The 22632-nt window shown below is 34.4% G+C and overlaps 1 protein-coding gene across 1 annotated transcript in view; it reads right to left on the bottom strand.

The window, feature by feature from the left end:
• Positions 1 to 22632, bottom strand: part of LOC121383694 (sperm receptor for egg jelly-like) — a 183480-nt gene that overhangs the window by 17398 nt on the left and 143450 nt on the right. The window contains exons 13-15 of the mRNA XM_041513788.1: positions 15032 to 15157; positions 11032 to 11120; positions 2151 to 2217 (exon numbers count right to left, since the gene is read on the bottom strand). Coding sequence (XP_041369722.1) covers positions 2151 to 2217; positions 11032 to 11120; positions 15032 to 15157 — 282 coding nt within the window. The remainder of the gene's footprint in view (positions 1 to 2150; positions 2218 to 11031; positions 11121 to 15031; positions 15158 to 22632) is intronic.

Genomic DNA, 22632 nt, shown 5'->3' with positions numbered 1-22632 from the left:
CAAGACTGGACATGAACACATCACTTCTGTGCTCCTGGCAACATCTGCAGTGATTGTGGTGGGAATCAAGATTCAACTGACTTGTGTTTTATGTATGAGCAAGACTGGACATGAACACATCACTCCTGTGCTCCTGGCAACATCTGCAGTGATTGTGGTGGGAATCAAGATTCAACTGACTTGTGTTTTATATCGTAGCAATCACTACATATATCCAGAAATCAAAGAATATGGCATTATCACCATGCAAGTCAATTAGGGAACACCAAGAACGTTTGAGATATGATACGATTTCAAGAACAAAATCAAACAAAATAATTCAAGATACAGTCTTCTTTATCGTCTTGTGGGTCTTGTGCAAGACTGGACATGAACACATCACTTCTGTGCTCAAGGCAACATCTGCAGTGATTCATCTGACTTGTGTTTTATGTAGGAGCAAGACTGGACATGAGCACATCATTCCTGTGCTCCTAGCAACATCTGCAGTGATTGTGGTGGGAATCAAGATTCAACTGACTTGTGTTTTATGTAGGGGCAAGACTGGACATGAACACATCACTTCTGTGCTCCTGGCAACATCTGCAGTGATTGTGGTGGGAATCAAGATTCAACTGACTTGTGTTTTATGTAGGCGCAAGACTTGACATGAACACATCACTTCTGTGCTCCTAGCAACATCTGCAGTGATTGTGGTGGGAATCAAGATTCAACTGACTTGTGTTTTATGTAGGGGCAAGACTGGACATGAACACATCACTTCTGTGCTCCTGGCAACATCTGCAGTGATTGCAGTGGGAATCAAGATTCAACTGACTTGTGTTTTATATCGTAGCAATCACTACATATATCCAGAAATCAAAGAATATGGCATTATCACCATGCAAGTCAATTAGGGAACACCAAGAACGTTTGAGATACGATACGATTTCAAGAACAAAATCAAACAGAATAATTTAAGATACAGTCTTATTTATCGTCTTGTGGGTCTTGTGCATGACTGGACATGAACACATCACTTCTGTGCTCCTGGCAACATCTCCAGTGATTGTGGTGGGAATCAAGATTCAACTGACTTGTGTTTTATATCGTAGCAAGACTGGACATGAACACATCACTTCTGTGCTCCTGGCAACATCTGCAGTGATTGTGGTGGGAATCAAGATTCAACTGACTTGTATTTTATGTATGAGCAAGACTGGACATGAACACATCACTTCTGTGCTCCTGGCAACATCTGTAGTCATTGCGGTGGGAATCAAGCTTCAATTGACTTGTGTGTGTGTTCTGATTAAAGCAACACACATACACACGCACACACACACACACACAATTATCGTTAATTGTTTGTAAACAAATATCTCCAGAAATTAGACAAAATCCCAAATTAGTGGTCATTTGTCACATCTTAAAATGAAATGTACTTATTAAACTAAAATGTTGTTACACGAACAAGGTTTTTGCCAGAGGGTAACATGGGTATGGCAAAAAAACCAAATGTTTTTGGAGATTTTTTTTTTAAGTTAACCTTTTGCTAAATTAATTACTCTTATCATTACTGTGTGCTTTTCTTAATCATAACCCTGTTTCTTTCTGGGGAGTCCGCCCATATCCCCCATTAACTGTGGTTGCATTGAATTCTATAAGGCCTTTTAAAATTACTTTGTGGCAGAAACACTGACGAAGGTGAAAGTAGAAATAGGTACATGTATAAAACGTCATATTGATTATTAAGGACACACGTCACTAAGGTTGAAGACAATTTCCACACCATTATTGTTGTTTTGTACACAATTTAAATGACGCCACTTGGCATCTTCCTACAATAACAATAAACTGGGTGTATAACTTCCATTTTTAGAATGCTGAAAAACGTTAAATGTAAAACTGCTATAGAAATATTTTTTGTAATGCATTTAACTGTGATTGAAGAAAATTATATATATATACACATACATACATACACATACATTATTATTATTTACAAAATATGAAATTACAGAAATATATTTTAATTTATTGAGTACAAAGCAAAATTTAATGATGTTGAGGAAATTGTTTGTCATCGACCATAGTATATAGTAAAACAAAGTCAAATCAATTTTGGAGGTAAAAATAACCAAGTTAAATACAATATGCAAATATCAAACCTGTTTGTATTCTGTGTCTTCTTTCACTTGCTTGTCCATCAGAGTTACCAGTGCATTGCATTGTGTCCTTTTTGACAAACAAATAAAACAAAATTAATTTTAAGAACAAAATGACAAAGATAGGTAAATCTAAGGCCCTTATTGTGTGATTTGATTTAAATCCAAATTCTCTTCCTCAGCAAACTATTTAAAATGCCTGATAGTGAAAGAGTGGCAGCGGCTAGATCATTTAAATCAAAAACCAACATGAAGCTTAATAACCAAAACAGTGGTCGATCAGTGTGTGAAAGTTAAAGTTTGTTTTGTTTAAAGAGAGCACACCGATTAATTAATTATCGGCTATTGGATGTCAACCATTGACCAGTTGTGGTGCACTGGTTGGAATGAGATAAATACAATCAGTTGAATGGATCGAATGAGGTGCTCCGATCCTGTGATACAAGCACTCAACCAATGGAACTACACGTAAATCCTGCCCCTCACTTTGTGAAATGCATGGAGCTAATTATTATAACTATAATTGTTCTTGCATGAATGATTTGAAAATAAACATTGCAGCCAACATTATATTGATCAGCAACACACACACACCCTCCCAAAAAACAAAAAAACACAAAAACAAACCCAACAACAAACAAACAAAAAACAAAAACAAACAAAAAACCCCATTAAAAAACCCATTAAAAAACAGCCGAAACAAAAAAACAACCCCTAAACAACACAAAACCTCCCCCAAAAACAACAAACTACCCCACCCCCAAACAACAACAAAACAAACAAATCCCAGAACAGTTGTATTAGTAGTTTGTAATTAAACCTTCCAACCACCAAACATGTCCCCAGATAATCCAAAATCCCTATGTAAATGACCCTCTGCACTATTAGTAATTAAAAGTGATGAACATCTATACCAAATATTAAACTTATCCTTTAAAGGATTTAAGTGTTAAAGATAATTAGAACAAGTTTAAATGACCTCAACATTTCTAACATGGGGTTACATTCATGATATTAAGAGTGTGCACTGTAACTTGGTGAACATCCATATCAAATATGAAAGCCATCCATTAAACAAATCAGAGTTAAATGCAATCAGACACACTATTTAAAGACTATATCGTTCTGAACACTGCGATGCTAAACGAAAGTCATCTGTTAAACAATTTAAGAGTTAAATGCAATCAGAGACACTATTTAAAGACTATATCGTTCTGAACACTGTGATGCTAAACGAAAGTCATCTATTAAACAATTTAAGAGTTAAATGCAATCAGAGACACTATTTAAAGAGGGACGTAGCCCAGTGCTCGCTTGATGCGCGGTCGGTGTGAGATCGATCCCCGTCGGTGGGCCCATTGGGCTATTTCTCATTCCAGCCAGTGCACCACGACTGGCATATCAAAGGCTGTGGTATGTACTACCCTATCTGTGGAATAGTGCATATAAAAGATCCCTTGCTGCTAATCAAAAAGAGTAGCCCATGAAGTGGCAACAGCGGGTTTCTTCTCTCAATACATGTGTGGTTCTTAACCATATGTCTGATGCCATATAACCGTAAAATAAAATGTGTTGAGTGCGTCATTAAATAAAACAGTTCTTTCTTTCTTTCATTCTATTTAAAGACTTATCTTTCTGAACATGGCGATGTCAAACAAAAGTCATCTATTAAACAATTTAAGAGTTAAAGGCAATTAAAACATTTGAACCAACGGTGTTTAAATTAAATGCATCACAAAATATTCCCAACATAATAATAATGTATGTAAACAGGCCTGGAAATAATTTTGTTTAGTGTCAAAATAAGCAATTAGAGCTTGTCAAAAATGAAACTGTGCCTGTCAACCAAATGTTGAAATGATGTTACTATTGTCCTTTATTAATAATGTACTATTAAATATACCCGTAAATATAATGTTACTATTGTCCTATATTAATAATGTACTATTAAATATACCCGTAAATGTATATACCCGTAAATAATGTTACTATTGTCCTTTATTAATAATGTACTATTAAATATACCAGTTAATATACTTTTCATGATCTAATGAAACCCATCTAAACATTACACACTGAGCACAATGTAAAAACTATGGTTTCAACGGGTTTGGATTGAGGTAAAAGTCTGTGATGAATTATTCTGTTCACTATTAAAGATAGAAAAAGTAATAAAACTGGCAAATAACAAACGTTCACAATCAAATGTGGATAAAATAATACAATTTATCCTATAACTTACCCATGATATCCATGTCATAAACCCATGAGATAATTTAGTTCATTAACCCCGTTAATAATGGTATGCAAATTTGGAAGGTATATGCAAATTTGCAAGGTCTGTAGGTAATCAGACCGGAACTACTTTGCAATTTCTTTACGAAAAACACGGATTATGTAATTGGAGAAACCGTCATTATTGACAAAAAGGGTTATGGAATAATTCAAGCTGTGCTGGACAATTCTGAATATAAGGTACTTATTGACGGAACTGATTATGAACATGTTTTTAATAAATCTCGGTTATCCTCAGTAGCGAACTGTCAAACGCCATTGACATCGGACCACTTGCAGATAACGTCAAGCATTAGAACTAACCGTGACGACACAGGTAGATTTATTCCAGTGAAAGATTTCATAATTGATGAAGTTATCTCAGCTAACCAAAATGCAAACATCGCTAAAAAGACACTTTGTGACTAATTCTTTAATGTACTGAACAAATCTCCCAGTCTTGTGCAGGCCTGTCAAACGCAGAATAATCCTCGACTTGATGACAGTGAATAGTTATCAATTCACATATTTCCACGCCGTATGTAGGTAAAAAAAAACAAAAAACATGTTGACTTGTTGTTTTTAATAATCGTTTCTGAGTTTTAATTATTTACGTAAATATTTTATTGTTATGAATAATAACCAATTACAAATTAGAAACGAATGAGTTTGTTATTTATATCTATTAATTCATAGAGTTATTGGAGAACTATATCATGTCGTAATCTACTTCTTATGAGAGTAGCGAGACGCCCAATCAGCTGATCGAACCTCTTTCACTGAAGCTTATTAATCTGTGATTAACGCTGCATTAATGTGTTGTTTGATAAATATCAACTTAAAAACTATTATAAGAGAGTAATAGGATAAACAGAATTCGCTACTCGTGTATTTTAATATGTAAAATATCAACCTCGTGTTGTTAATCCGTATTTAGAGCCTCGACAAATACCGACTAAGTAAAACTTGGTTGATATTTTCCATATTATAAAACACTCGTGACAAATCCTCTATTTATAAGCACTTGGATTGGGAGTGGAACGTTTTATTCATAATCAAGAAAGTTGATGCTTTGTCAGACTTTCTGACATTTAGAAATTTCATATGGAAATGAAATACCGTTCAACTGTTGATATTTTTCCATGATACCAATTTGGAAAATTCATTTGGTTAAATATACCTTTAAAAAGTACAAAATAAAAAATAAAATGCATCACTGCCCGGTCACTGCGATAAGGTCTACGATATGTCAACTGATTCCAATTGTGTTAGAAACTGAACTAACTTTATGATAAAAAAGAATCTAATAATGTGTACTTTAGATATTTTAAAACAATTATTATATGTTTCCATTTAATTTTGATTGCTTGATTTTACATTCATTGATTAAAACCACAACACAAGTAAGGTACTGTTGATAAATATAGACAGCTAAACCGGAGGATATATATATATATATATATCGCATTCACATTATTTGTATTCATTGATTAAAACCACAACACAAGTAAGGTACTGTTGATAAATATAGACAACTAAACCGGAGGATATATATATATATCGCATTCACATTATTTGTATTCATTGATTAAAACCACAACACAAGTAAGGTACTGTTGATAAATATAGACAGCTAAACCAGAGGATATATATATATATATCGCATTCGCATTATTTGTATTCATTGATTAAAACCACAACACAAGTAAGGTACTGTTGATAAATATAGACAGCTAAACCGGAGGATATATATATATATATATATATATATATATATATATATATATATATCGCATTCGCATTATTTGTATTCATTGATTAAAACCACAACACAAGTAAGGTACTGTTGATAAATATAGACAGCTAAACCGGAGGATATATATATATATATCGCATTCGCATTATTTGTATTCATTGATTAAAACCACAACACAAGTAAGGTACTGTTGATAAATATAGACAGCTAAACCGGAGGATATATATATATATATATATATATCGCATTCGCATTATTTGTATTCATTGATTAAAACCACAACACAAGTAAGGTACTGTTGATAAATATAGACAGCTAAACCGGAGGATATATATATATATATATATATATATATATATCGCATTCGCATTATTTGTATTCATTGATTAAAACCACAACACAAGTAATGTACTGTTGATAAATATAGACAGCTAAACCGGAGGATATATATATATATCGCATTCGCATTATTTGTATTCATTGATTAAAACCACAACACAAGTAATGTACTGTTGATAAATATAGACAGCTAAACCGGAGGATATATATATATATCGCATTCGCATTATTTGTATTCATTGATTAAAACCACAACACAAGTAAGGTACTGTTGATAAATATAGACAGCTAAACCGGAGGATATATATATATATATATATATATATATATATATATATATATCGCATTCGCATTATTTGTCTAATTGACCATTGTAAATAATGACCGCTTTCCACCGGATCATGCCATTTTAGAGGTACAACTCACATTAAATAAACACAGTGAGATTAAATTATTCGTCGGATTATCAGGCTTGCTCGGGTACATTAATACAAATGGGAAACAACATTTCTAGCAACAGTTCCATAGGCACATGCATGCTGCATGATATGGTCAAGAACGATCTTAAATATGCAATTTAAAATGTATTGCAGATCGAACTTCTTCAAGACATAAATACTTAAGTTTGTAAGCTTGATAAATGACAAATTCGTACCAGACAACGACTGTGACTGGGCATTTATTTCCATGTTTGGTAAATGTAGGTGCTAAAGTAGAAGTGGAAATGTGGCCAATATTAGCATAACCAAACTTAGCCAAATGTTGATGTAAGTCAGATGGCCAGTTGAAACCATTGTGCTATTAATTCGGGGATAACCCTACTGTGTTTTCCGATTTGTGGACATATATCAGTCGTTTTACTGTTGCAAATTTAGTTTTACTGGCTACGCGTTAGCGGAGTCAATAAAACTGCAATTTGCGACAGTAAAACCACTGATATACGTCCGCAAATCGGAAAACACAGTAGGGCTATGCCTATTCTAATTTCAACTGTTTTATTACTTTTTCCAAATAAACTATAACAGACTTCCCTATAACTATAATAGTGTTATTACAGTGATATCACTCAGGAATGTAGACCGATTTACATACCAACAAATGAATCCTATGCTCAACAAATAAGTACACCGTTTTGTAATACTTTATTTCAAATTTCTTCTCAACGTGGTGTACAATGAATTGTATTCTCGAGTAACTATCAACTGATAACAATAATAACAACAATAAAATAGAGCAATTGTTTGAAATACTCAACGACCTTGACATTAACAAAGCATTGGTTTTTAAACTACAGTGAGCCTGTTAAGATTTACTGCTGTTGGAAATTTGTGCCATAATTATACACATGGATTGTTGAATTGTGGATTTCAAATTATTTTTGGTAAGTGACTTTTATTTTTTGATACATCTGAATCATTTTTAAAAAAAAAACATTTTCGTTCCCAGAGGCAAATTGTGCATGTTGTGAGTTTGTTTTCGCAGGGTTTGGGGAATCGCTGCTTGATGTTTCATCAACATTAATGCCGTAAATAATTGAGGAATATTTTGGGGAATTTCTTTTTTTGGCTTTCTGAGAAGTCTGCATTATAACTCCCAACACTCGCTTCACTGCGAGCATGCCCCAACATTTTTATGATTTCCCAAGTTTCTACCCTAGCATGTGCCAAACGGGTTATAGTTGTGGCCGACATTTTGACCGATGTCTCACATTGTTTGTGATAAACAAATCTGTGCTTACGAATACATGTGACATAGGTAGCACCTGGAAATTTGCGACTGGTATAACGGTGTTTTTACCACCTGAAATTTGATTAGAGATCCAATCAGACTGGTTCTTACTGATATGTTGAATTAGAATAGTATACATAAGGCTGGTTCTAGACCAACCTTTTTAAAGAAATTCCAAACCAAATTAAATGTTATTGCTATACATTTTTTGTTTCTGTACAAACATTGTGTACACCATGGGTATCAAATTATATCGAGAGCTGGACGAACCTTTTTAAACCAAATTAAACCTTGCTGCTATACAACCTTTTAGTACACACCATGGATATCAAATTACATCAATATAAATTAAAACATGTAAGTAAGGCAATACAATGCAACCAATTAGCACTACAGGTGTTGTAGCAATATATATATTTTTATTTATGATTTAAAACATCTACCAGTATATGTACAAAACATTTAAAATTTACCTTTTTTAGAGAAGGTTAAAGTTAAACAGTATGTAACCAAATACATATATACCTATCCAATAAAATACACTCTTTGTGTGCATATATAATCTGATACAGATAAAAACACTTCTTAATGGTAACTTCTGGACAAAACCTTAAAATAGTCTATCCAAATATAAAACCTAGTATAGATTATACACAAATTTACCTATGTAGATTATACACAAATTTACCTATGTAGATTATACACAAATTTACCTATGTAGATTATACACAAATTTACCTATGTAGATTTGTATACAAACAGGAACGGGATGTAGCCCAGTGAGAAAGTGCTCGCTTGATGCATGGTCGGTTTGGGATTGATCCATGTCGGTGGGCTTTACTGACAAGCTTTACTGACAAATAACTTTGAGTTTGTTAACATTTACATTAAAGAGGTTCTAAATTGTACAGGTGATTCTAGTACTGGTTATATGGAGTATATGGTTGGGCAATGATACAACAAATAACTTTGAGTTTGTTAACATTTACTTTAAAGAGGTTCTAAATTGTACAGGTGATTCTAGTACTGGTTATATGGAGTATATGGTTGGGCAATGATACAACAAATAACTTTGAGTTTGTTAACATTTACTTTAAAGAGGTTCTAAATTGCACAGGTGATTCTAGTACTGGTTATATCGAGTATATGGTTGGGCAATGATACAACAAATAACTTTGAGTTTGTTAACATTTACATTAAAGAGGTTCTAAATTGTACAGGTGATTCTAGTACTGGTTATATCGAGTATATGGTTGGGCAATGATACAACAAATAACTTTGAGTTTGTTAACATTTACATTAAAGAGGTTCTAAATTGTACAGGTGATTCTAGTACTGGTTATATGGAGTATATGGTTGGGCAATGATACAACAAATAACTTTGAGTTTGTTAACATTTACATTAAAGAGGTTCTAAATTGTACAGGTGATTCTAGTACTGGTTATATCGAGTATATGGTTGGGCAATGATACAACAAATAACTTTGAGTTTGTTAACATTTACATTAAAGAGGTTCTAAATTGTACAGGTGATTCTAGTACTGGTTATATCGAGTATATGGTTGGGCAATGATACAACAAATAACTTTGAGTTTGTTAACATTTACATTAAAGAGGTTCTAAATTGTACAGGTGATTCTAGTACTGGTTATATCAAGTATATGGTTGGGCAATGATACAACAAATAACTTTGAGTTTGTTAACATTTACATTAAAGAGGTTCTAAATTGTACAGGTGATTCTAGTACTGGTTATATCAAGTATATGGTTGGGCAATGATACAAGCTTTACCGACAAATAACTTTGAGTTTGTTAACATTTACATTAAAGAGGTTCTAAATTGTACAAGTGATTCTAATGCTGGTTATATTGAGGAAGTGAATTTAGATTATCCATAAGAATTAAATAATTTATACAATGATTACCGATTGTTTTATTTAACGACGCACTCAACACATTTTATTTAAGGTTATATGGCGTCGAACATATGGTTAAGGACCACACATATATTGAGAGAGGAAACCCACTGTCACCACTTCATGGGCTACTCTTTTCGATTAGCAGCAAGGGATCTTTTATATGCACCATCCCACAAACAGGATAGCACATACCACAGCCTTTGATGTACCAGTCGTGGTGCACTGGCTGGAGCGAGAAATAGCACAATGGGCCCACTGACGGGGATCGATCCCAAACCGACTGCGCATCAAGCGAGCGCTTTACCACTGGGCTACACCTCGCCCCCGGACCATTAGAATGTGAAACGTCAGATTAGCTAAACGTTTTACACAGCAAACCTACTACAAAGTTAACTTCAAACCCCATGGATGAAAGATTGTATTATTAAAAATACAGAATTACTTACAAAAAGTACGAACACATTTGAAGAGTAAACAAGTTAATATATTTACAGTGAAACCTGTCTAACCTGTATCACGCCGGGAACCTAATATTTACCCACTTTAGACAATATCTTGTGTTTAGAAGAACGTTTTTAAGAATACATAAAATTCGGGACCTTGAAAGTTGGCCAGTTTTGACATGATTCCGGTTTGTTCAGGGTCTGCTTTAGACAAGTTTCACTGTATATATAAAAGGCATGAATTAAACAAAAATTCCGCCAACCTCCCCAAACACCAAATTGTTTTGCTCGTTCAGCGTTCGGATTGTCTTGCATCCTCCACAAGTGGTGGGTTCAAAGTAGGCCATAATAGTATTGTTAGGTTTATTAAGGGCCTGCCTGTCCTCACCACACAAACTAGAAATAGTTTGACATATTTTTCTTACTTGGCGATATTTCTGGCATCATTAGGATGACTTTTTGATATCTCCTTTAAAACACATGCCAGGCTGGTGGTCACAGTCAAAGCATCAGTCTGTGTGTAAATAATTTCAAAATATTGCAATAAGTCCAGCTGCCTCATAAGTGGTGTGCATTTCACAAGTATCAAGACAATTTAAGAATTCCACTAACTTTAGTGTCCTACCTACTATGAACATGTCTGTGTGTAAATAATTTTAAAGTATTGCAGTAAGTCCAGCTGCCTCATAAGTGGTGTGCATTTCACAAGTATCAAGACAATTTAAGAATTCCACTAACTTTAGTGTCCTACCTACTATGAACATGTCTGTGTGTAAATAATTTCAAAGTATTGCAGTAAGTCCAGCTGCCTCTTAAGTGGTGTGCATTCAAGAAAATTTAAGATTGCCAATAAATTAAATGTACCACCTACTAAATGCATATTTGGTGTTAAAAAAGAAAAGAAGTAATAATAATAAATAAATATTCAAAATTTTGTTTAAACATGCACCGAGATGAACATCATCCATATATACTAGAAACCAAGTTTGATTGATGTAGGACTTATAACTTGTGAGTAATGGAGCTAAAGAAAAAAGTTGATGCCATCATAAAAAAACAGTAATACCTCGATCTCATCACTGAGGCTGCCATAAAAAAGGTACTACCTCGATATCTTCTTTTCACTTTGTAAAGGTGAGACACTAAATTCAGGTGATCTCATTATTATCACAATCAAACATGAATACACAAAAAACAAAGATTACATTTACAGTGTACTATACAAACATTGCGTTGGTGACAGGCCTCGAACATTAAGGGCTGATGTTTCTTGACTGGGTTAAGTTAACACTTAAACACTAGGTATAACCCAAGGTTAACCCAGGGCCACATAACATACAGAAAACCTCAACCAACACCCATAAGTTGGCGGGTTGTTTTTGTTTTCTTTTGTATTCTTGGGTTATAGATGTGTTACGAAAACCATGAGTTTTGCCTGGTTTATAGACGTGTTACGAAAACAATGAGTTTTGCCTGGTTATAGACGTGTTACGAAAACCATGAGTTTTGCCTGGGTTATAGACGTGTTACGAAAACAATGGGTTTTGCATGGGTTATAGACGTGTTACAAAAACCATGGGTTTTGCCTGGGTTATAGACGTGTTACAAAAACCATGGGTTTTGCCTGGGTTATAGACGTGTTACAAAAACCATGGGTTTTGCATGGGTTATAGATGTTATGAAAACCATGGGTTTTGCCTGGGTTATAGACGTGTTACGAAAACCATGAGTTTTGCCTGGGTTATAGACGTGTTACAAAAACCATGGGTTTTGCATGGGTTATAGACGTGTTACAAAAACCATGGGTTTTGCCTGGGTTATAGACGTGTTACAAAAACCATGGGTTTTGCCTGGGTTATAGACGTGTTACAAAAACCATGGGTTTTGCATGGGTTATAGATGTTATGAAAACCATGGGTTTTGCCTGGGTTATAGACGTGTTACAAAAACCATGGGTTTTGCCTGGGTTATAGACGTGTTACAAAAACCATGGGTTTTGCCTGGGTTATAGACGTGTTACAAAAACCATGGGTTTTGCATGAGTTATAGACGTGTTACAAAAACCATGGGTTTTGCATGGGTTATAGACGTGTTACAAAAACCATGGGTTTTGCCTGGGTTATAGACGTGTTACAAAAACCATGGGTTTTGCATGGGTTATAGATGTTATGAAAACCATGGGTTTTGCATGGGTTATAGACGTGTTACGAAAACCATGAGTTTTGCCTGGGTTATAGACGTGTTACAAAAACCATGGGTTTTGCCTGGGTTATAGACGTGTTACAAAAACCATGGGTTTTGCCTGGGTTATAGACGTGTTACAAAAACCATGGGTTTTGCCTGGGTTATAGACGTGTTACAAAAACCATGTGTTTTGCCTGGGTTATAGACGTGTTACAAAAACCATGTGTTTTGCCTGGGTTATAGACGTGTTACAAAAACCATGGGTTTTGCATGGGTTATAGACGTGTTACAAAAACCATGGGTTTTGCATGGGTTATAGATGTTATGAAAACCATGGGTTTTGCATGGGTTATAGATGTGTTACGAAAACCATGAGTTTTGCCTGGGTTACCTGGTGAATGGTGATCCTCATTGATCAGAAGATATGTAAATGATATGTAAATGAGTGCAGTGACAAAACAATATATTCACCTCAAGTGTAATGGGCCATAGGATCGATCGTTCGTCATGAACTAGAGTTCCCCTGCCCGTATCACTGTCCCAAGAAGGGTACATCAAAGGTCGTCCTATAGATCGTTCGCCATGAACTAGAGTTCCCCCGCCCGTATCACTGTCCCAAGAAGGGTGCATCAAAGTTCGTGCTATAGATCATTCGCCATGAACTAGAGTTCCCCCGCCCGTATCACTGTCCCAAGAAGGGTACATCAAAGTTCGCGCTATAGATCGTTCGCCATGAACTAGAGTTCCCCCGCCCGTATCACTGTCCCAAGAAGGGTACATCAAAGGTCGTGCTATAGATCGTTCGCCATGAACTAGAGTTCCCCCGCCCGTATCACTGTCCCAAGAAGGGTACATCAAAGGTCGTGCTATAGATTGTTCGCCATGAACTAGAGTTCCCCCGCCCGTATCACTGTCCCAAGAAGGGTACATCAAAGGTCCTGCTATATACAATCCGGTCTGTGGAAAAGTGCACATAACATATCTTTTGCATCTTTTTGTAGTGAATTTTCATGTCTTTATAATAAAAAAGTAACGATTTTTGGTCTCAAATTGGGGGCAAACAACCTGCCCACCCCATTCCCTGCTTCCTACGGGCCTGTTACAAGCACATGTTGGGGGTTATATATAAATATACACTCAGCGTCACTATTGAAGGGTCACTCATATTGTTAGTACTACACATGTTAACGATGTCCGTCCAACACACTAATTATAAACGAAGGAATGTATGGCCTTCATGGATTAGGCCCAGAGTGAGGTTTCCTAAGTAGCATTTGGATTTCAATATGAATAATAGTACTTCCAGTTTGAGACCACAACAAAATGGTAAAAGTTATGCAAACACATGTACCTAAGTCAGTGTATGTTTCAGTGTTAGATTTACACTTAGTTTATATAGACAGACAGTACTGTGCTAAGTCACAGTGTATGTTTCAGTGTTAGAGTTACACTTAGTTTATATAGACAGACTACTGTGCTAAGTCACAGTGTATGTTTCAGTGTTAGATTTACACTTAGTTTATATAGACAGACAGTACTGTGCTAAGTCACAGTGTATATTTCAGTGTTAGACTTACACTTAGTTTATATAGACAGACAGTACTGTGCTAAGTCACAGTGTATGTTTCAGTGTTAGAGTTACACTTAGTTTATATAGACAGACAGTACTGTGCTAAGTCACAGTGTATGTTTCAGTGTTAGACTTACACTTAGTTTATATAGACAGACAGTACTGTGCTAAGTCACAGTGTATGTTTCAGTGTTAGACTTACACTTAGTTTATATAGACAGACAGTACTGTGCTAAGTCACAGTGTATGTTTCAGTGTTAGACTTACACTTAGTGGCGTCATGCCACTGTCACTCTGCTAGTTAGTGATTATACCGCTGCTCAATAGTGTCACTGCATGCGATAGTCAAATTACACCTTAAGCACTAGTCTATCTTTATGCAGTATCTCCACAATGATGTCATTAAAGTTTGACATTATTTCCATTAAAAAAACCACTGTGTCGCATATTCTTACGTCATTTGAATATTGTGTAATGGCCGACTGGAATTAAAGTTGTGTATACAGTTTAAGCTTGAGATTATATGATAAAGAGATTATTAGCCCTGTGTGTTTCAGTATCGCATAATTCAATTTTTATTCCTAGTATATGATATTGATGATACCCAAACACACTCAGGTAATAACCTCTATGTACATACACATGTATATACATCATACATATACGTGTACCTCCATTGTAGGCGTTATGTTGTCTTCCTGTGCAATTAACTTGTATAAAAGGTCACTCATCTGAAGAAGCATTCCTTTATCTGCATCTTTAACAGTCTTAAGATTGCTCAGCAACTGCTCACGAATCTGCAACAAAAAATTACGACAAAAATAATAACAGCATGAAATCCCAGCAAAACAGCTTGTTCTTTTATTTATTTTATTTCTATTTCTGCAATATTTACTTAATTTATGACAACATTAATTGACGTTTTTAATTAATTTATGTTTATAATATTATATATGCTTTGAAATGAAGACAAAACAAACAGACCCTTGCTTCCATATCCAGTTTGTAGATTTCATGTATTAACATTATAGTAGAGTCAATATGTGAGAAAAAACACCTTATCCCCAAAAACATTTCTACATAAGCTTTTTAAATTGTGTCTGGTACTCTGGGACATAGGAAAAAACATTTGAAAAAAATCTATGAAAATCAGACTACTAACTGGGTCAAATCCAAGATGGCCGTTTCTGATTTCACACTCTGTAAGATGAAATCAAAATAATGTAAATCACTATTTAGACCAGCCAAATGTTTAACAAAGTAAAAAGTAGAACTCATTTGGTTGGCAAGTAATGATTCTATATTGTAATTGCATAATCTGTCCATTACGTCAGCCAGACTCACGCAAAGGGGCGAAGTGAGCTAAAATGTTGCTTTGACAAGCTTGACTTCACTGTGTCAGTTACTGTAAGGCAAAATCTGTGTCGCCTTTTAAAAATAATGACCACTTGCATTGTACATAATCATGGATGAATGACTAAGAAACTGAGGAATAACTTTTCATAGATAATAATTAGTGTTAAATGTCTGAGAGTTCGAAGCGACACTGGTGCTACAAAAGTATGCGACAGGCTCACAGATAGGCAGTCTAGCTCAGACATGACAGATGGTATCCGTGTCTGGCACTAAAAAGTACTGACTGTCGAAGCGTTTAACTTTAATTCTATTGTCAGGCATGTGTGCTGGAAATTATACAAGGGTGTGGATCTTGACTACGGCGAGTGAATGTTTTAGGGAGGTACCTGAAAATACACTATAATTTGCAATATTTCCTAGGAGTTATCTTCTTATAATTTTGATTGGTCAAATTTTAATCACTAGACATTTTTTGTTATGTCACTGTGTATGTTTCAGCGCTAAACCTATCATTTGTGACGTCATGCCACTGTCGTTTTGCTAGTTAACGAGTCTACCGCTGCCACATATAGTGACATTCAACCCACATTACTGAGAGTATGTACAATTGTCGCAAATCAAAAGAATGATAATGGATGATAAAAAGAATACCCCCCCCCCCCCCCCCCCCCCTCATGTCTTGTGATATTATAATTTGTCAGCACTCATTGATAAAAGTATAAAAATCCTCGGCAAGCCTGATTTCATACTTATATCAACTTATGCTGATAAATTATATCACAAGACATCACAAGACACTCGGGAAGTATCCTCTATATACATCAAATATATCAAAATTATAAAATAATACAGACAAATCTGTCCTAGCGGCCACTGTAAATTCTATTTAAAAAAAAATATAGATGTGTGTGTGTGTGTGCGTGTGTGTGTGTGTATATATATATATATATATATATATATATATATATATATATATATATTAAACAACGACAAGGTGGAATCTTCACACCTTCACGATTACTAGTATTGATTCAATCTAACATATCCACTGTGCATTAATTAAGACATTATGACTCTTTGAATGCATCTAACACCTCTGGGTGATCTAAGCTTGACATTGGTAGATTAATCTCCTACGATATACTATGCATGGAGTAGTAATTAAATGGAAAGAGAAGACAGACTTGTGAGAGAATGAATTCCAAACTACCCTATATCTTCGCCTATAAGTCAAAAAATTTTCACCCAAGAATTATTTTATAACTTATATGACTTATAAGAGGGTAAAAAAATTTCACCAAAAAATATTTCTGTTTTGGGGATTATTTTACAAGTTTTATTGTTGAAGTATGCCATGTATTTATACTCATGTTAATTTGACACATTTATTTTTTATAACCTATTTTTTTTGGCATTAGAACGGTTTTGGTTATGCGAAAAGGCGTACGATCTCACTCACATGCCAAGATAACAGTCCACTTAGTTAAATTAACAGTCATAACTAATAGTAAAAATGTAAACAATACTAACTACCTGTTGCCTGAGTTTATTTTGAAATCTGGTCACTGGCATTAATGGTTGTTCAAACAATGTTTTGGCGGTGATTAACTTCATGAATATTACTAAGCTTTCCCTTAAAATAGACTGATCTCTGCAGTTCACTTATCTAGAGCAATAGGGACACACATCATTTGGTACAAAAACCAGTGTACTTTCCAGAGTTATCCTCCTTACATGTATTAATATGGCGGCAAAACGTGATACTTTCAGTTTTATCGTAGTGATCTGTTGTCAGTGTTTATAAATAAAGTTGTTGTCTGTGCACAAAACCATCTGTACAGTACTATACAGTAACAGTCAAACAGCTTTCACTCTCTACTAAGGGAATATTTCGTTTTGATGCTATGTAATAATGATAGTTTGATTGGAATAGTTTGATCATATTGCGATGTACAAAACGTGAAAACCGAAGTTTGTAAAATAATTTCTTTTGTTCAAATATTATTGTTCTCATGTGCTGAAAATAAGAAATATTTCAATATTTATAAGTTTTTCATGGGTCGACTTATAAACGGGTCAATAAAAAAATACGTTTTCAGGGCTTGAAATTAGGGACTCGACTTATAGCCGAGATCGACTTACAGGCGAAGATATACGGTATTCAATTAGTGTGCGCTTTTTTTTTAAAGTTTGTTTTTGAATTGTATGCGATAAAGTTGCAAATGTCTGCAGTGGCCTTTATGGTATAAAACAAATGTCATGACATCATATTAATTATGTGACATTGTTCGAAGGCTTCACTCTTCTTGGAAAATATTTCATCTCAGCATAGTCGTTATAGATGACATGGTTACAATTTAATATGTGAAATCTGTGTCATTATAATAGGTTTTTTAAAAGATTTCTGTCTGGAAAAATGTGGGGCAAATCTAACAGTATTTAAAGGTAGGTGAGTAATTTATCATAGTTCGGACATAGAGTGTTACGTAATTACTGAAAGGCAGAATGGCAAGATGTGAAATAAGCTAACACGCTATGACATGGGTTGATTATCATATACACAGAGTATTACATAAAAAAAGTAAAATGGCTCACAGTGAGAAATTAAAAGGTGTTTTTTTGTCCTAGGAGACCTCGGCGAATTCGATATAGGTGACAGGGTTACAATCTGATATGTGGAATCTGTGTCATTGTAATGCTTTTCCCATGATTTCTGTCTTGGCAAAGTGTGAGGAATATATATCGGTAATTAAAAGTAGGAGAGTAATTTATCTTAATTGTTAACAACGTGGTTCGGACTTTAAAGTGTTACGTAATTGTTGAATGGAGCCAATATTATATATACAATATTAATACCGGTATATATATATATATATATAAAATATTATTTTGTAATGGTCACACTAGTATAGTCCGTACAACCAATTTACTAAAATGTTCAGGGTTTTTTGTTGGGGTTTTTTTTGTAAATAATTTCAGTTTGGTTTGATGTAAAAAGAAAAGTAAGTGTTTTGGAAATAACAATTAAAAAAATACTCTCTCAGATATAAATAACTTCCACAGTATAAAAAAGGCGTTACGTGTTGGAAAGACTATAAAGGTGGATTACTATTAGATTCAGGCCTGTAGCCAGCATTTCAAGTGGGAAAGTTTGACTGTTTAATAGCCGGGCCTTTTGAATATGAAGTTCCTTTGAAGCTGTATGGGGATCCAGAGCCATGCTCCCACGAAAATTTCAAAATCTGGCATGTGGAACTTAAAACTTAATAATTTAAAAAGAACGATTTTCGATTATTTTGTAGATTGTATTTTTGTTATTAAGATTATTATTATATTTTTTTGTCTCAAGATAATACCATTCTAGCACACAACAGGAGTTAAAGGTACTGATCCGGTGTATTAACCCTAGGTACATGTTAAATATTTTCGGCAAGTGCTTATTATAACCTTATTAACAGAAATGGTATGTGTACCTCAGAACTATGATCAGTTCCTTTAATAATGAAGATATCTATGAAAAACAAATCACATTACGTTCATAAACATTTTATCATCACCAATCACCGCCAACACATGCAGCCCCTGTTAAGAGTATAGATGTGGTTCTCAAACACTTTCAGCAAAAGGTTTGCATACGGTATAGCATCCCATTTCATTTTTGTCACTTATGTTTCATATCATGAAAATGGCATCAACATGTTGGCTATAAAACATTTTGAAGTACTTGAAAATTACCTTAAAGAAAGTACGCAACACTTTCTAATTGGCTTTAATCTTATGGGACATTTTCAAATACAGAGTACAAAAACCAACCTTCTCTCCCACCCACCCCAAACCTTTTTCTGTCCTGGACTGAGGAGCCGGCAAATGTCGACACATTCACCCATGATAGGCGTGTGCTACAACAGCTTGTTCTGCATGTGCATGTTAAAACCTATGACCTGGGCTCGTGCTTATAAAACTTTTAGAGTCCAGACTCAACCTCTAATGACGTCACACGCATACTGTTTGTATGGCGTTGTCATGACATTAGTGTCCCGTGCAGATTCTATTAGAATCTTGAGTCTAGACTCTAAAAGTTTTATAAGCACCAGGCCAGACTTGACCTAACAGGATTACTTTCTGTTGTTAACCTTTCTTTCTAACTTTGGTTGATAAATCAATGGAAGGTGAACTGCTGTCATGTAATTATCGAATGCTACGAGGTCATCAATACAGCAGAAAGTACAACTAAACATTTTTGCTACATGTACATTCATTTTCTTTTTTTTAATTTGGCCAGATTAGTTAGAAATTCTGAATCATGTACACTGCAGCTTCAAAGCTTCCAATTGGTAAGGGGATTGCTAAATGATGAAGAAAAGCAAATATTGTTCTATGGGAGGGTTGCAAAAGTTACAGTCAACTATTTGTGCAATATTAAATACAGAAGAAAACGGTGGACCTTAGCTTTTGCGGGAGGGTTTGGACGAATCCCCACCCCACCCTTAAATACAGGCCTGAGATTAATCCATTTAGTGTTGCAGCATATTATGGTACTAATGTATGGCAGTTAATAATAGTCTAGAATCGCTCAGTAATTGGAAATGTATATCTGACAAAAATAACAAAATGCTATAGATTATAGTCCTTCCCACAGGGAACGTCTTTTTTCATACTATGGAATTTACTACAAGTTATTTATTTCTGAGCAGATTGATTCTAAAGTGCACACAAAAATATATATATTTTTTTTTTTTTCCAAAACACTTCTACTTTTCTTCTTACGTGAAACAAAACTAAAATTATTTACAAGCAAAAACATTTTGTGTGAGGATGGGAAGGACTACACATCGTTCGCTGTATTGTTAGTGATGTTTTTGATAGACGTTTTAGCAAAGTAACAATAAAGCAAAGAATAATCTTACTTACAGATTTACTTTGTCAATTTTTTAGCACATGGTATTTTCTTATTTATACAGATTCCCTGGTATTCATTTAGAGTTGCTTTTTTATTTTGACAGCAGCAGCTGTTGCCAGTTTAGTCCATGTATTACAATAACAGGTCAAAGAAGCATTAAGCAAATGGGTTATAAATATAGTTTATGAACTTTGACCATCAACTGAACAATACACTGACAAGAAATATCAGGATGCATTAGGAAATTTGTGTAATTACGTCAGACTTATTTTGATCGGTAACATTGTATTGTTGTCAACTTCTCTCCCCCCCCCCCCCCCCCCCCCCCCCCCCCCCCATTACAGCATTAGTTCAAAGTAATTTAGAGTTGCTTCAAATAATCAGTTGTGAGTAACAACGAAACATTTTAAGCAAACTAGATAGCAAAATATATTATGGTTCAAATAATAACCCATTTTAGTTGCACTAGCTGTTGTTAATTTAAAAAACATTATTTAAGTACAGACGTTAGGACACGGGATGGACCAGAATGTAATATTAACATCGTTCATCAGAGATGTAAATATCGTATTTTTCAAATATTAAATACTTAAAGTCAGTCGATGAGATAAAAATAGTCACAATATGTGACAAAAGACATTTATACTGTTCATGTATTTATGAGAAAAAACCCTGATTTAATTTATATAAAAAAACACGTCTCACCAATAATGCATATGCGAATCATCCATACTTTTTCTGGCCAAAATCCTATTTAAAAAATTCACTGCATTATTGTTTTGCACGGTAATGTATCGAATGTATTGTCTAAAAGTATATCAACACATTCACGATCATAAAAAATTTACAAAAGATTAATTAGCCTTTTTCTGCATTCGTTGCAGATCTGTTACCCATTAACTAGGGTTTTTTAATGCGATTTCATGTGACAATGTTTTTCATAGCCAACATATAGGACTCAGTCTGTATAGGTGTTTCACCTCATCGTAAGCACTCGGCGCTCGCTATTCATAAAAATAATATTTATAAACAAAAATTTATATTTAGCAACATATTCAAAGTGAAGATGTAGATATAATGTGAATCATCACAATTCTGTTGGGGGGTTTTCAAGTGAGAGTATTATTTTCACTTTGGTAAGTGAGACTAGTTGTCTAGTACTGAAGATGTTAATAAAAAGGGTGGATGTAGAAGATCTTTTTCAAGAAAAAGGCATGAAACATTTATTCTTTTAACAAAATATACTCTCTAATCCTGTCATGATAATTCTCTACCAATTTTACATTAGTTTCGACTTTACAATAGTACTATTTTTCACAAAACAATTAAGTGCCATAATTTGTCAAAATGGAGATTACAGGCATGGTTAGATTTTGTGTCCAGTCGCTGGATAATTTGAATTTGTAATAGCAGAAATATGCTGGTTGAAGCATAACACATTTTGAATATAGACGTCTTTGTCTTTCAGAGATTGGGTGAATAGCTGAATATAAAAATTAGTGCAAATAACATCTAGAAGATATTTGTCCCATCTGCAGAAATAAATTCGAAGATGAAAATTATGATGTAGTTAAAATTTGTAAAAAAAGAAAAAGAAAAAAAGAAAAGAAAAAAAAAGAAGAAAAAAAAAGGTGCTGATGGAATCAAGATTGCAAGTGTTTAGGGAGGTGACAATATTGTTGCTGGTAATAAGGTTCATTGACTTTCATAAATGGTACACCAACACAAATGACATTAAAAATGTTGAACTCAGAATAAAACTGAATCATACACATCAACCAAGAGAAGTGCATGTGTATCCTTATCACCTTTCAGTAGCAAATTTGGCTGTTTTTTCTGTGGAACTAGGGTTGCATTGGATAGATTCTAGTTGTGTTAAGACAGATTTTTTGTTTTGATAAGACAATATTGGAGTACTGCAATGCTCGTTCTGGTGATTGGTCATTTACTGTAAAAGGTCGGTGATTTGTAGTGGGAATTTTAGATGAGGGCTTGACATTCCACAACAGTTTGGGG

Source organism: Gigantopelta aegis, chromosome 10 (genome assembly GCF_016097555.1).
Source record: "Gigantopelta aegis isolate Gae_Host chromosome 10, Gae_host_genome, whole genome shotgun sequence".
Lineage (NCBI taxonomy): Eukaryota > Metazoa > Mollusca > Gastropoda > Neomphalida > Peltospiridae > Gigantopelta > Gigantopelta aegis.
The sequence above is the reverse complement of the archived record's forward strand: the minus strand, read 5'-3'. Positions and strand labels throughout refer to the sequence as shown.